This window comes from Nymphaea colorata, chromosome 10, assembly GCF_008831285.2.
Source record: "Nymphaea colorata isolate Beijing-Zhang1983 chromosome 10, ASM883128v2, whole genome shotgun sequence".
NCBI lineage: Eukaryota > Viridiplantae > Streptophyta > Magnoliopsida > Nymphaeales > Nymphaeaceae > Nymphaea > Nymphaea colorata.
The window spans coordinates 23,724,739-23,737,387 of NC_045147.1; the positions used below are offsets into that span (position 1 = coordinate 23,724,739).

Sequence of the window (12,649 nt, forward strand, 5' to 3'; positions counted from 1 at the left end):
TCGTTGCATGGGCCATTTAGAATGGCTTGTTCAGTTCTTCATCTGTCACAACTTCTTGCATTGCTCGGCGTCATTGATAAAAATTTCTCTCTCTTGCATAACCATTCAACATGCCAAAAAGATTGCTCAATGGTCTTTTGACATGGTCATTGTTGAGTGAACTTTCCATTTGGACTACAAGAACATTCTATGAGAGAGAGAGAGAGAGAGAGAGAGAGAGAGAGAGAGATAGATGAAAATAACATTAACATAAGTTCAAGAAAAAGTTGAACTTTAAAAAAGATTACATCTACAAAACAGCTTTTAATTCTTGTATGATATTGAAGGCATCAGTATTTCTCAATAAGTTACGAGAAATTAACCAGATATCATATAAAATGGAGGAAGCCTGTGTTCAACTGAGACCGCTTCGTTTCTATAAATAATATCATTTTTGAAGTTGTAAATGACCCATCAAAACGTAAACAGCCAAATTCTCCAAATGGTGTGCCATTTGTTTTTGTTTCAATTAAGCAATGCAAAAATGTAGTAAGGGTTCTAAGTGGCAGGCAGCCGGTCATCCGACGAGGACTTCCTTGTCTATCTTCCTGAGCTCTCGCAGTTTAGCGATGGCTGTAGTGTTGGAGCAGGAGACATCCACGTCCTTGGCGATCTCCTTGACGAGGCGCTCCATGATCTTAGGGGTGGACATGGAGGCGAGGCCGTCGAAGGAGGCGTGCGTGGAGACGCACAGCTCATGGTGCGGCGTTCCTTCACAAGCGGACTTGGCCACCTCGTAGTGCACATCGCTGCCGGATGATGCCATGGAAGAAGGAAGAAGAAGGGCTGAGAATAAGAGGAGCACAAGAGCTAGCTGAGACGCCATTTTTTCCCCCGTGCAGAAGCTTCACGCCTCCACTCTCATGTAGGAGGAAAGAAGGTGTGATTAATGCCATAACGATATAGAGAAAGGCAGAAAGAGATACAAACTTGATAGCGCTGAGTCTGCAACGTCTACGGCCAGATTGGACCCCAGCAAAAGGTGGCAATGCTTTTCCCGTCTGCAAGCAAGCAGCTATCAGCAGAGACAACAACGTGCATTCACATTATAGAACTTAGAAGTGTCTTCGAGAAGCTTTCGTTTTCTAAAATTTTAGCTCCATCTTCCTTTCAAACTTGCGGATCTATGTTCTGGAGCGTTTTTCATTTGAATGTATAAATGAGAATTTATAAGATTTTTTTTTAAAAAAAGTTACCTAGAGACATGTACAATTTACTCTGCTACCTATGTCAATCCGGAGTGTTCTATTGTACATTTTTAATTTTCAACATCCATTTCATTTGGGTAAAATTTTGAAAAAGTTACCTGGTTTTCAAAGCCTAACCCTCTGGTATCCAGAGGTGGTAGTAGTTGTCGGCACAGGTGAGAGATAACTCGCAAGGGGGGCCAACCCTCATTGTTGGCATGCTTTTTTCAAGTTTTAATGGGCGGAGCAGAGGATAAAGTAGACTGGGTACGAATGATCCTTTTGCAGCAAAATTTCCAGTTACATTGGGCCAAACAAAATATTACTCTTTCTCCAGTTATGTTTTATAAACCTTGAATATCCTGATATTTTGGTGAAGTGTTCTTTAAAGGCCTTAGAAAGGCACCCAAACTTGGAGCCTCGTCGGAGCACTTTGTAGCGGCTCACTTCAAGAGGTGCAGGCCGCTAATTAATTTATAAAACTTTGTCTTATGTTTGATATACATGAACAAGCGATCAACTGCGACTTATGGGTGGAGATCCTTTTGATCTTTATATATTCGCTCTTTTCCATTACACCACGTCTCCCTCATCCTTACGTAACGAGCATCAGATAGCAATTACACTGGTGGGATGGAGGCGGGATGAGGTAAGTCCAAGGAGCAGCCGAACGAAGGAAAGTCCATTCTAAGCGAAAGATTCGAACGCAATTGGCCAAACAAATATACCCACAAACTCCGAACTTGGAATATCCTGATATTTGGATGCTGAATATCACGATATAGTTTGATAGGGGCTGGCAGGTTGTTGAAAGCCATAGCAGAAGCGTGGTCCTAACCCACTTTCAAGAGGTCCACATAACCTAGCTTTATTTAGTTAAGGCCAATGAATAGTTCAGATTGACTGTGTGGTAACAGTACCATTAATCCACGGATCGCTGTCGAAAGAGATGTCACATTTTTGCTGCGGTCCTTCCCTCCACCGACACTAGACGTATCGGATCTTCCTACTTCCCCCGTCGACAGGGGGTCACGTACCGGATTTTGCTAGTTTTTCAGACTTTCTCACAATTGCATGTGGTTGAGCATCCACATGAACATAATTGCTTCATTTTACTTTTTAATGCTGGATTAAGAAGTCCACTACGATGGAGAGAAGAAGACATATACCACTTCAATAGGAGTGTCACAGTGTTCTGGTTCGGGTCCGTCCTCCCTTGCGCTGTAAGCACCTTCTTCTGTTGGGGATTGGGTCTCCTGGCATAGAGGTTACAGTTTTGGAAGCCGGCAGCGGCGTTGCCAACGAAGAAGTCCACCGTGCCGTAGATATCGCATTTTGATGTGCATTAAATCGCAAGAGTTAGTGTTGTGACTAAGGACATGGGGTTCTACGTTAACCATTTTTATGAATTCGGAGCTGATCTAGCAAAGTAAGATGGAGATCCAGTCTGAATAGTCATACATGTATAGGAAGAAATATACATGTTCAAAAAAAAAAAAAAACACAAGGGACACAAACTTGAAAGACATAATTACCTTTGTTACATACATTTATATAGATTCTTAACTTGTACACTACTCTCACCCTTGAAGAACATTTCTCTAGGATTTTCGCACCGATAACTCGTGATATTATCTCTTACTATATGTGGTATTTAGAGGGCGTGAGGTTCTTATGACTGATGTGAACAGATCTCAGTAAACAAACGGTATGCCCGTCACTTTTATTTAAAATGCAGACTGAATAAATATAAGAATTACGCCGACTTACTTATGGATTTTGTGATTAGCTAAATTGGTGGCACAGAACAAGATTAATGTATGGAGTTAACTTTTTCCAATTAATACAAAAGTAATAGTCGTAATATTTTTTTTTAAGAAAAAATTCCATATTCCATGAACTCGGAGAATGTGCCTGGCTAGCTAACTCTTTTACCATTCTATTTCTAATATTAAAAAAAGAAAAAGAAGAAACTAACATCGTATTAGTGTGCATGTATATTTAATATCCTAAAGTTAGATTGACCGTTCGATGTTTAGGTGTATGAGTGCGCCCCCGGTTGTGCGTTTGTGAGAGAGAGAGAGAGAGAGAGAGAGAGAGAGAGAAGAGGAGGCAGAGCAGGGGATTTAGGCGAGGAGGGGAAGGATGCTACTGACCGACAGTGGCGGAGCGGAAGGTAGTCCAGCCGTCCCGAACGCTCCGATTGGCCTTCACCACCATCTTCCACATTCCTTCTCCGATGAACATTAGGTTCGGCCTGTAGCTAGGCACCTCCACATTCTCGAAGTAGCCCCCGGCCTTGTAGATCACGAACCTAGTCGTGCTCTTGTTCGGCGCCGCCGACACCGCCCTCCGATATGGTGGTGAAGTGGCCGTTCCCGTCCTTCGCCACCACCAAGTCCGCCACGGCGCGGCTGACGTTGGCCTGCAGGAGCCTTCGGTCGTCGGCGGACACCCACCTGTGGAAGCCGTGCTTCATGCCGCCGTACTTCGGGAACGCCTCGCCGGATTCGACCGCTCTCCTCTCCTTCGTGGGATCGATCTTCTTGGCGATCGCAAACGAGTTGCTGACCAACCTGGAGATGTTGTAGAAGCCCTTCTCTATGCGCGACCTCACCCAGCCGTCGCAGTGTGAGAAGCCGTCGAGGCACGTGTACTGGTTGGTGGTGGCGGCGCTCAACAACGTGTTCACGTCGGCCGCCTTCGAACTCACCACGTTGGTGTTATGCAGGTCCTCGAGCGTGGCGTCCAGCTCCTGCAGCGTCCGGTGGAAGAGCTGCCGGCAATCCTCGAGCGCCATCAGCTCGCAGGGGCTGCTCGTCTTCCTGGACAGCCAGGACGCCCGAGAGGAAGACTTCTCCACCCTCTCCCGGACGTGCTTTATGGTGCGGGCTACGATCTCGGGGATGGTCTTCCGCCTGAGGTCCTCCAGGAAGGAAGTGAGCGTGTCGACGCAGACGTCCCGGTACAGAGTCTCCGAGCACGTCGATCGCGCTACCAGGAAGTTGGTTTGTTGGTCGACAACCGGCGACTTCTGGTCATAATCCTCCGAAGCTTTGCCAACGGTGGCTGTTGCAGGGGACAGAAGGGCGAGAAGCAGTAGCGGAAAGGAAGTGGAGGATAGCATTAACGCCATCGTTATCTTGGTCGTGGCCACGGTTTCTGTTACTCGCGTCGGCAACTTGCCCCAAGCAAGCTGCGAAGCACCAATTCCGCCCTTCACATAAGCTGGCGGGACCCACGGCTCTTGGCACACATGAGTGCGTCTGCAAAAGGAGAAGGCAGATCAGTTGAGTGCCGTCACCAACAATCCATGTCCGATACTCAACTGCCTTGGTGAAACACATCCTCCTTCCGATTTATTAAATTACATTTAATGAAATATAAAGAAGGATAGACTGAAAAATTGGAATTGTCAGATTTTTTTTTTGGTCAAAGTGTAGAGCTTGGACATGTATTCCGATATTCTGCTATTTTTTGTGAAAATTTAAACCAGAATGGTAGACATAATTTGTTTCGAGAAAAAAAAATGGGCGGTGACGTAGAAGTGGATCTTTCAAGTGGTTCAAAGCATTAAGACGTAATCTCGTAAATTTTAATACTTTCAATTATGGAGCTCGATGCAGTGTTTAAAGATTAGCGAAGCACGACCTACGTGTTGAAACTGAACTGTCGGCCATGACTTGAGGGACGTCCACCCATCGACGACTGCCTTGATATGTTGCTTCTGCAAGCCAATACTGCATCAATGGAGGTGGGCTTCACGCAAGAGCAACTGTTCAACAACCTTCCCCAGCTCCACTTGATCCTGTAGTGCTGGACGTCGAAGCAAGCAGCTTATCAGTTAAGTCAGTTCTGCTCATGCAATTTTCATGTCAGCTCGGTTCATTCGTTCAAGTTAAATTAGTTCTGCTCACTCAAACTATTGGCCGAGCGCGAACAGGTTGAGTTCTGTGACTATCTAATGATCTGCTTACGTAGTTAGCTTCTACATTCATGAATCATCTCGTTTAAGTCGTATTTACATTTATTTTTTAATTAGAGCACGTCACGCAGAGCAAACCAAAACGAGTCTGAGTTGATGACTTTCAAATTTCAGTTAGTCATCACATATCATTTTCCTATCCCAAGTATGACTTCGTCCAGCGCGAGATCAAATGATCCCATGTAAAAGCAATATGGCTCCTTAGTGTCTGTTTTCAAAATAAATTGATTCTGACTCGAGCGCTAAAATGTATTTCGAATCTACATTCCATTAGTAATGGAGTCCTATACATACCACCCATTAATGAATTTTGATATACGTGTTTCTAGAAGCTTACGCATTAAATTGTGTGCAGAAATATGTCATTTTGATGACTTCTGAAGGAGTACGTATACAGCCACTGGAACACATGGCCGTATTTCATAAGGCGAAGTCTACAAGTGTAGAACTTCGTCTCCGTCCATGATGCAGATTTTGGAGGAGGGAGGATGTACAAGTAGAGAAGAGAACAATAGTACATTGCCATGCGAGTGCCTTTCAGTGTACAACGAGTTTTACAAACCTCATCATGTGCATGCTTTGGAATCTCTCGGGATGAGATGTACATGTAGCAAAATACCTTTTAACTTTTACAACCGAAAAATAGGAGGTCCCTGCAGAGCCTCATGTGCTGAAGGCCGTCCTTAGAATCTCTTGGAAAGACCAATATAAAACGAATACTATATGTGCATGTCCTATATACAACTTTTTCCAATAGCAAGGACAATGGAGTGCACAACGACTGCTTTGGTGTTTTCTGAGTTTGGATTTCTAGAGATGCCATTCGGTGCCGCGTTCACCGGAAAGAGTCCTTCATGAAATGACGCGCACTTGGCAATATTTTGGTGGTGTTTGGTTACTGAAACATTGTTTTCTTTGGAACACAGTGTTCCTAAATGGCTTGGTTGGCAAAGAAAACAACTTGTAATTGTCTTATGGTCAATCTGTCTAAAGATTTGAGAAGATTCATAGAACACTAAACAAGTGTTCCCTGCCCCCAATTTGTTTGGATATATTCATGATTAAAGTGATTCAAAAATTTGCCTCAATTTGTTTAGGTGTTTTTCATGAAATAGTTGCAAGATACACCCCCTTTGATTCAGATGAACGGCTTTCCACACGTTGAAAACCTCAAAGGCCAATACGAGGCATCCCAATCCTAAACCTTTTGCACCCATTGCCAAGTGGGTTAAGCGTTAACCTCACCGCTAACTTAAGCCGTTGACATAGTTTTCCCTGTTCACTTTTTGCGGTTTTCTCTTTGAATTTCTTATGCTAACTTAAATCAGTCATCCAATGTAAGGAAATCTTGGGAAGAAAAAAAATAAAAAATTGAAGCTGCTAGGAACCTTCTTTGCTCTTCGTTAATTAATTTCAGAGAAGCGTTTCAACATTTGAGGTGATTTAGTTGGTAAAAGAGGAACTCAGCAGAAGAACTGCATTTTTTCATTTTTCCACGATGTCAAAGTCAACCAAAATTATCAAACAAAAAATGTACTCTTTACCCTCTTGTTTCTTATGTCAATAGTAAATGCGTGTCAGCCGTATGTTTGAGTAAAAGAAAAAAAAAACAACTTTCTTCAATAATACATTTACGAGGAACTCTGTCCCGGAAGTCAACAGCAGTTTTTAAATAACAAAAAACTTTCTTTTCCACCGATAAATCTAAAGAAATAAACATGTTTTGTCATTTTCCATCCTACTAACAGCTAAGACGGCTGGAATGGAATCATCAGGCGGTACTAATTCAGCCATTTTCTCGTGAAAAAAAAAAAAGGAAGCCCTGCCCTGTCAAGTTGATACAAGATGTGTAAGAGCAGAACAAGTTTAATGGGAATTAAGTTGAGAAATTTGCTCCTCAAAACCAAATTCAGAAAGCAAAACCTTTCCTGGTTAATTCCTTTCTTATTAAACTTGGTTATGATAAACACCAATTTCACGGTACCTTTTCTATCAAACAAGCACAAAATGTTACATGTGTCCCCAATAACTCCATCACTACGTATTGAAGGGCAGAAGCACAGACACACACACATGGAGAGAGGCTGAGGCTGAGAGATATGAATAAGAATACACCGATGAAAAGTGTGAAAGAAAACATTCTTATTATATATCTAGACTTGCTAATATATATTAAGAGGCACCGATGAAAAGTGTGAAAGAAAACATTCTTATTATATATATCTAGACTTGCTAATATATATTAAGAGGCACTTGAAAAGAAGAACACAGGAAACCATTGCCAAAATAAATATGCAGTCACTGTGATGTCGTTTGCAATTCAACATCCACAGCTGTGGAATGGCAGCAGGGGAAATCCTGCTCCACTATAAAGCTAAGCCAGTGGCGAACGGAAACCCACTTTGGGGCAACCAATCGGTACCCTGGATGAAGTTCTGAACAGTAAACTGACTGGCCTCCGTAGCATTGACGATCACTCTGTACCCAGGCCAGGTCACCCTATTCCCGGTGCCGGCGCCGGGGCCCCGATTCATATACTCCCCGTAATACAAAGTGTCGAGTCCAAAGGTTCCATTCCACTCAAGCCAACCGGCCGGTGCTATCAAATCTTCAAGGTACGACTCCATGAAAACGGTCCGGGAGTATTCCTTCCACGGACGGCCAAGATACGTCGAGAAATTGGACTTGACCGGGATGAGGTCGGAGGCAGCCGCTACCTTGCAATTCTGGACGGAGATTCCAGTGTTCTGGTTCGGGTCCGTTCTGCCCTGTGCCGTGAATATGTTTTGTTGATTGGGATTAGGTCTCCGAGCGTAGAGTTTGCAGTTTTGAAAGACGGCAGCTGCATTGCCAAAGATGAAGTCCACCGTGCCATAGACGTCGCATTCCCGGTAGAACTGCCTGAGCGAATGCACGTAAAGAGTGTCCTGGTAGGCCGCAAAGCTGCACCGGTAGAGCGCGGATCGATCGGACCCACTTCGGAAGGCGACCGCTTGGTGCTTGCTCGGACCGGCCGAGTTCTCGAAGGTCATGTCCCTTGCCATAAACCCATCGGCGGACACACCTGCATTTCGGAAAATTAACTAGGATGAAAAAAAAAGTAACTGTACTTAACAGGAATATTTTAGATCATTTCTGTGGTTGGGAAATTTTAAGTAGCTTTGGCTTATGAACAATATAATAGTCATTTTCATTTTTTAAATATAAAAACTTAGCAACATGACAGAATTTGCCAAAAAACAGCACACAGTGTTGTCGCGGTAAAGAACAAAAGCTAAGTTCCACACAGGTGGGCCAGGCGGTGTGAAAATATTCTTTCTAGTGTGTTAGCTGAGGAGTCGGAGCATGATAGTGCGCACCCGTGATACGTATTACAAGGACGGGATGGGAATGGGATATGACAAAAGGAAATGATATAAAACCTTGAAAGAACAAAGGTCAGAGACGAAAAGTCAAAGATAAAAATGTAGTTTTAATATGAAAATCCAAGGGACCGACATGAAAAATTCAAAGATAAAGTGCCACTAGATAAAATACGCCAAAAGACTTTATCCCCAATAATTAATTTCCAACTTATTCAAATTAGATGTGAAATGAAAGCCCCAACTATAAAGGTCTCGATCTCTTGGTACGTTTCACATTTTTACCTTGATAAAAGAATGCTGCTCAAAATGCTGGCAGCTGACTTAAATTAAGGCGATACAAATATAACAAGGAGAAATCACCTCGTTTAGTGAACAGATTGAAATGACCTACGTCTTTTGCCTTCATTTCTAAAGCTAAACTTCCTCATGATTTCTAAAGCTAAACTTCCTCTATTATATTAGTTTCCTTTCCGTCACGTAGTTCCTTTTAGGAACTCGCTGGTGCGGGTCCTTTCTCACCCAGGACGATCCACCACAGACGGTGGTGTGAGTTGAGCAACAAAATCGTAGTCAACCCTGTTGACTCTCATTCTGTAGAATGAAAGAGCCGTGTCCATGGGGAGACGGAGAGAGGGGGTCGAGTGTTCTGACGGGATCACATGCAAAGTTAGTGTAGTAAATGCGCCCCACCACAGAGGGAAGGCATTTCTGCCTTCTTTTTGCGCTGCAAAATTGGGTGAGTGACAGCTAATCTGCTCCCTACACCCATCAAAATTCTTTATAGATTTCTTTCTTTCACAGGACCTCCATTCCTGCCGGCAGCAGCAGCAGCAGCAGCAGCAGAGAGATAGAGAGAGGCCATTATTGGCCCGACGCGGAAGGTCACGGACTCCCTCCCAACAATTAATTATGCATACCATATCTGGTGCCGATTCTCAGCCCTTCTTTTTATAAATGGTGTGCGGAAAAAGATTCTCATATGATGGCTCTCTCTGTCTCCTCACTATATAGTCTACAAAAGTATCCTAAGTTTTCCAAAACACTAATAAAACCTTCTCCACCCACTTCCCCTGTAAACAAATTTTTTTTCCCTTAACAACTTAGGATTGAGGATAATCAGGGCTTAGAATCACGGAATGTGATCATGCGAGGGGGTTCTGGTTCTGTTCTGCAGAACTTGTGTCTCTGATAGAACCGAGAAAATGACCGTTGGGGAGTCCTTGATGTCTGCCGTCGGGTGCAGGTCATCCCAACGGCTAGGTTGAATAGGAAGCCGACACTGACAGCAGCAGCGCCAAGGCTAGCAGCCATTGTGGCTTGGGCTTCATTATGAAGATGCATGGAGCCCAGCCCCAGCTAAGTTGAAGAAATGGCACCATATTCCAGGGCCCATCCCAGGCTGTCAAAATTCGAGTGCTTATTGAATGAATGAATGAATAAGGCTCTTTCCAGAAGGGGGATAAGCTTAGCCATCCGCGACATCTTGCATTAATTGCCCATCCATGTTTGCGCAAACAGTTGGCAAAGAAAGAAACACATGGCATGGGAGTGGGGCAGCTGGCCTGGTGAAAGTTGTAGACTAAGTGGGTACAAGGCGGAGTCTCACATGGACATTTCACTTTAGCACGGAACCCAATGCTACATCCAGCACTCAATCCCTTGTGATCTTTACACTAACTCCCATACACATGCTCCATGTATGTATGTAGGACCCCTAACTAAATCATCCAATTAAACATGCTCCTTTTTCCATTCAAGGTAAATTAAATTAGCGCATCTACAAAGAAAGCTAAACATGAGCAAAGGCTAACATTTGCCGCCCTTAGAACTATGAAGGGTGTCGGTGTCAACTACCCAGGAACGAGCATGCTTGAACACAAGTACAGCCTAGTTCTGCACATTAGGACGGATCACGACCTAATTAAGCTTAAACCAGGCAACCCGACAGGCACAAACTCGAAGAGTTTTTTTATCCTTTTTAACTCGTTAAATTTGTTAAGAACGCCCACATCAAGGGGCCCGTTCGTAGGACAGCAAAATCAGGTTAGCGACCTGATATTACTTAACGAAAGAGTTTTAACGTTAAAATCAGGTTCGTAAAATTGATTTAACGTCGTCAGTCGTGGTCATAACCCAAGGCCAGCCTCGGTTGAACCCAGGCGTTCGCTCGGGGCAGACACCTCCACCATTCTAACGTGAGGAAAAGGAAGAGGAAAACGGGGAGGGCGGAAATAGTCGGCTCACCAACGGTAGCGGAACGGTACGTGGTCCAGCCGTCGATGACGTTCCGGCTGGCCTTCACCACCGTCTTCCACATCCCATCTCCGACGAACATCAGGTTGGTCTTGGAGCTCGGCACGTCCACGTTCTCGAAGTAACCCCCCGCCTTGATGTAAATGATGAATCTGGTGTCGCTCTTGTTCGGCGCCGCGGCCACCGCGTCGGAGATGGTGGTGAAATTCCCGCTCCCGTCCTTCGCCACCACCAGATCCGCCTTCAACGAACTGACGTTCGCCTGCAGGAGCCTTCGGTCGCCGGCCGACACCCAGCTGGGGAACCCGTGCCTCATGCCGCCGTACTCCGGGAACGCGTCGCCGGATTCCTGGGCCCTCCTCGTCTTCCTGGGACGGATCTTCTTGGCGATGGCAAGAGAGTTGCTCACCAGCTTCGATATGTTGTAGAGTCCGTCCTCTATGCGGTCCCGCACCGTGCCACCGCAGTGGGAGAAGCCGTCGAGGCAAGTGTACTGGTTGGTCATGGCCGCACTCAGCAGCGTCTTCACGTCGTACGTCTTGGTCGACACGGAGCTCGAGTTCAGGTCCTTCATGGTGGCGCCCAGCTCGTCCATGGTTCCGGTGAAGAGCAGCCGGCAATCCTCGAGGGCCATCAGCTCGCAGGGGTCGCTCGTCTTGCGGGCGATGGAGGAGCAGCGGGTAGCGGACTTCTGGACTCTCTTCCTGACGTGGTCCACGGTGAGGTAGATGATCTGGGGGATGGTCTTCTGTGTGAGGTCGTCCTGGAAGGAGGTGAGCGTGTCGACGCAGAGGTCCGGGTACAGAGTGTCCGAGCATGTCGATCTCGCAACCTGAAAGTGCGTTTCTTCGAGAAGCAACCTTCTTGGAGCTTCTGGAGTCCTCAAATGGGGAAAGGAAATGTACATAATGGCGAGAAGCAGGAGGAGGAGAATGGGGAGGGACGCCATTGTCGCCCTTCTCACCGTCTGCATTTTTTTATGCACGGCTGAGACGACGATGTTCTGCTCTGCCCTGCACACTACCGAGCCTGTGGCGAAGCAACTTTCTCTCCTGAGGTAGTGGCTAAATACACGAAAGTCGGTGTTGTCCTTACTGGATTCGGAGATGGATCGTTTTAATAAAAAGCTGCAGAGAAAGGACCCTATAGCTCCTAGATGGACACGTTTTATTTTTCCCTCAATTCGGAACTGTAATAAGTAAAAAAGAATTTTTCCCCCTCATGTATTCGTCTTTCAATAAACTTTTAAAGTTTCTGATTCATCTTCTTGTTTTTCAGCTGAATCAGCAAATAAAAACCTCAAAACTGAAAAGTAGAACCTAAGTTTGAAGTTTTCACGAAATTCCATCTAAACGATATAGAAATAGTATTAAAGACAGTCGTATGTAACTCTTCATATTCTATTTTTGGCATCACCTTTATGTGTCTGTTTTATGTCCAAACTAGTCCTTAAATCAAGGGGAAAAACAACTTAATGGCGTTTACGTAGACATCCTTGTCCAAATTAAGAAAAATGAAGAATGGAACGAATCTAGAAAGACTGATCATTAAGGTGGTTGGGACAATCATAAAAGAAAACGATCTAATTAAACAGGATTACTATTTCTTGGCAAACAGAATGGTACATTGCCTGCATAATTCACCATTACTGTCAATTACCAATAAGCAAAAACGAATACCCTTTTGTTTATGTAAATCTTTCATACTGTCCAGTACATTTTGGCCTACGAGACTAGCAAATATGAATCAGAATGTGACATTTTCCATGATGTTGAGAAGGGACCATTTCAGATTGCTTCTCGTTATGTTTTGTCATCAAT

General features: G+C 44.6%; 2 protein-coding genes across 4 annotated transcripts; both read right to left on the bottom strand.

The window, feature by feature from the left end:
• Window positions 1–310: 310 nt before the first annotated feature.
• LOC116261856 (pectinesterase 2-like) lies at window positions 311–5,537 on the bottom strand. 3 transcript variants are annotated; one of them, XM_031640759.2, is made up of 3 exons: window positions 3,383–5,537; window positions 970–1,040; window positions 311–825 (listed from the first exon to the last, which is right to left on the bottom strand). In XM_031640759.2, exon 1 carries the CDS (start codon window positions 4,360–4,362, stop codon window positions 3,541–3,543), a length of 822 nt encoding a protein of 273 aa, XP_031496619.1. In that variant the 5' UTR covers window positions 4,363–5,537; the 3' UTR covers window positions 311–825; window positions 970–1,040; window positions 3,383–3,540. The 3 variants fall into 3 exon arrangements, with proteins under 3 accessions (XP_031496619.1, XP_031496618.1, XP_031496617.1); XM_031640758.2 differs by adding an exon at window positions 2,396–2,482 and having other exon boundaries at window positions 311–1,040; XM_031640757.2 differs by having other exon boundaries at window positions 311–1,040.
• Window positions 5,538–7,329: 1,792 nt separating this feature from the next.
• LOC116262421 (pectinesterase-like) lies at window positions 7,330–11,939 on the bottom strand. The gene is made up of 2 exons (XM_031641770.2): window positions 10,821–11,939; window positions 7,330–8,275 (listed from the first exon to the last, which is right to left on the bottom strand). Exons 1-2 carry the CDS (start codon window positions 11,800–11,802, stop codon window positions 7,578–7,580), a joined length of 1,680 nt encoding a protein of 559 aa, XP_031497630.1. The 5' UTR covers window positions 11,803–11,939; the 3' UTR covers window positions 7,330–7,577.
• Window positions 11,940–12,649: the final 710 nt, after the last annotated feature.

Coding starts and splice junctions, on each gene's coding strand:
- LOC116261856 (XM_031640759.2), bottom strand. CDS start 4,362: ATGGCGTTAATGCTATCCTCCACTTCCTTTCCGCTACTGCTTCTCGCC.
- LOC116262421 (XM_031641770.2), bottom strand. CDS start 11,802: ATGCAGACGGTGAGAAGGGCGACAATGGCGTCCCTCCCCATTCTCCTC. Junction 8,276..10,820: donor GTACCGTTCCGCTACCGTTG/GTGAGCCGACTA, acceptor TCCGAAATGCAG/GTGTGTCCGCCGATGGGTTT.